Source organism: Saimiri boliviensis, chromosome 1 (assembly GCF_048565385.1).
Source record: "Saimiri boliviensis isolate mSaiBol1 chromosome 1, mSaiBol1.pri, whole genome shotgun sequence".
Taxonomy (NCBI): Eukaryota; Metazoa; Chordata; class Mammalia; order Primates; family Cebidae; genus Saimiri; species Saimiri boliviensis.
Window position 1 is genome coordinate 50,429,903 of NC_133449.1, and position 2,596 is coordinate 50,432,498.

The window sequence follows — 2,596 nt, forward strand, 5'->3', positions numbered from 1 at the left end:
GCAGCTATAAGAAACAGAGTAGACCCAGGGATAGAGGGCAAGCCCTTGGTTTAGAGGACACCTCAGCTTCTGAAGGAGAATAGCTTGGATAAGACAAATAAAAAGCATAAATAGAATTCAAGGAGCACAGGGAAACATCTAGCATGAGACTATAATGGCATACAGAGCTAGAATATAGCTGAGAATTTTCAGAAGCAAATTTCTCATGTTGGGCGGCCTAAATGGAAAAGGTGGGAAAGAACATTCAGATATGGAGGAGGACAATTATGTGTCTGGAAATGGCAAATCAGCTATGCCAGATAGCCAGTGACAGGACCCTTCCTTGCTATGGCACTATTTTCAAGGACTATGTTTGTTTTTTATATTATTTATTTATTTTTAATAACTCTATCTATCTATTTATCATTCATGCTTATATTTTAATGCATCCATTGTTGGTGGTGCTGACAATTTACAATGCTGTGGGCTCCAGGGAACTGGACCAAAAAGGAAGTCTCTCTGACCTTAATAATATTCACCGGTATCAAATGGAGAAAACTTCTAAAATCTCTTGAGTTTCTACAGAGATGTTTCCCTAGCAGACCTTATCAGAAACAGAAAGCTAGCAAGAGGAGCATGTCAGGAAACATGAAGAGAGCAAAAGAACACTCCACACATAGGACAGTAGGCTGATTCTGCCCCGTAGCCCTCAGGGAGAAACACATGCTCTGCAGACTTTGGACACCTGGCAGGCGCTGGGCCTGTGCAGTGTTACTGAGATAAGTCATCTTCGCAGCTGTGCAGATTTGCATGTCCCACAGAACAACACCTACTGCCCCGAAGATTTATCAGTAGGCTGGTGACATCCTGTGCCGAAGTCTCTCTCAGTCAGGACACAGCATGGACATGAAGGTGTCCGCTCAGCTCCTGGGGCTCCTGCTGCTCTGGCTCCCAGGTAAGGAGGAAAACAACAAAAATTTTATTCAGCCAATGTAGTAATTAATGCCTGGCACTTCAGGAAGTTCCTGTTATGAGATAACATTATTAATCATGTAGATATGTGTTTTTATGTTTCTAACATCAGATACCAGATGTGACACCCAGATGACCCAGTCTCCATCCTCTCTGTCTGCATCTGTGGGAGACAGAGTCACCATCACTTGTCGTGCGAGTCAGAGCATTAGCAACTGGTTAGCCTGGTATCAGCAGAAACCAGGGCAAGTTCCTAAGCTCCTGATCTATAAGGCATCCACTTTGCAATCTGGGGTCCCATCTCGGTTCAGCGGCAGTGGATCCGGGACAGATTTTACTCTCACCATCAGCAGCCTGCAGCCTGAAGATGTTGCAACTTATTACTGTCAGAAGTGTAACAGTGCTCCTCCCACTGTGATACAAACCCAAACATAAACCACGGAGGGAAGGGGAAGGAGACGTGTGAGGCTGGGTTGCCCCAGCTGCTCCTCCTGGTGCCGCCGTCTGCTGACAGCAGTTCTCAGATGCAGCCAGGGTTTGAAGGTCAATGGAAAGTTTTGGTAGAAGGGGTCAGAGAGGCACATCTGCATTCTATCTCCCTTTATCCTCAGCTCCATCAGCTGATATGGAAATGTCTCTCCTGATTATTACTAACAAAGGACAAAGAAAATTACATCTAGGAGGTCTGGATTGCAGCATCAGTCAGACTTACACAACAAAGGAGAAGGTATTCTATATATTTTTTAAAGTATATATCCAAAGGATTATAAATTGTTCTACTATAAGGACACATGCACACGAATGTTCATTGCAGCACAGTTTACAATAGCAAAGACCTGGAACCAACCCAAATGCCCATCGATGATAGACTGGACAGGGAAAATGTGGCACCATGGAATATTATGCAGCCATTAAAAATGATGAGTTCGTGTCCTTTGTAGGGACATGGATGAACCTGGAAAACATCATTCTCAGCAAACTGACACAAGAGCAGAAAATAAAACACCGCATGTATCACTCATAGGCGGGTGTTGAACAATGAGAACAAATGGACACAGGGAGGGGAACACTACATATTGGGGTCTATTGGGGGGGACTAGGGGAGGGGCAGAGTGGGGTGGAGAGATGGGGAGAGATAGCATGGGGAGAAATGCCAGATATAGGTGAAGGGGAGGAAGGCAGCAAATCACACTGCCATGTGTGTACCTATGCAACGATCTTGCATGTTCTTCACATGTACCCCAAAACCTAAAATGCAATAAAATAAATAAATAAATAAAAATAAATTTTAAGAAAGATTTTTTTTTTGATACAGGAGATTCGAGTCTAAACTACGATCTTTCAAAGATCAGAGACATAAGTATATACACATATAAGTATGTGCGGCCAACAACATATCAAATAAGCATATTGCACCTATATGTATATTGTAAACATTTATGTTCCGATCCCACCTTCTTCCAACACTATCAGAATTAAGATCTACACTCTTCCCAGCATCTCAAAGGTCTCCCCAAGTGACTTCCCTGTCAATTCCATGTTCCATCTATCATCATCCTAGGCCTCCACTCTATTTTATATCAATATTTATTAATTTTTCCTATTCTTAAGCTTTATATAATTGTAATCATACAGTATTTATTCT

The 2,596-nt window shown here is 42.5% G+C and overlaps 1 gene segment (V, D, J or C); it reads left to right on the forward strand.

The window, feature by feature from the left end:
- Positions 1-844: 844 nt before the first annotated feature.
- Positions 845-1,386, forward strand: LOC101027837 (immunoglobulin kappa variable 1-27-like). The segment is given in 2 exon segments: positions 845-934; positions 1,064-1,386. Coding segments are annotated over 2 exon segments (378 nt in total).
- Positions 1,387-2,596: the final 1,210 nt, after the last annotated feature.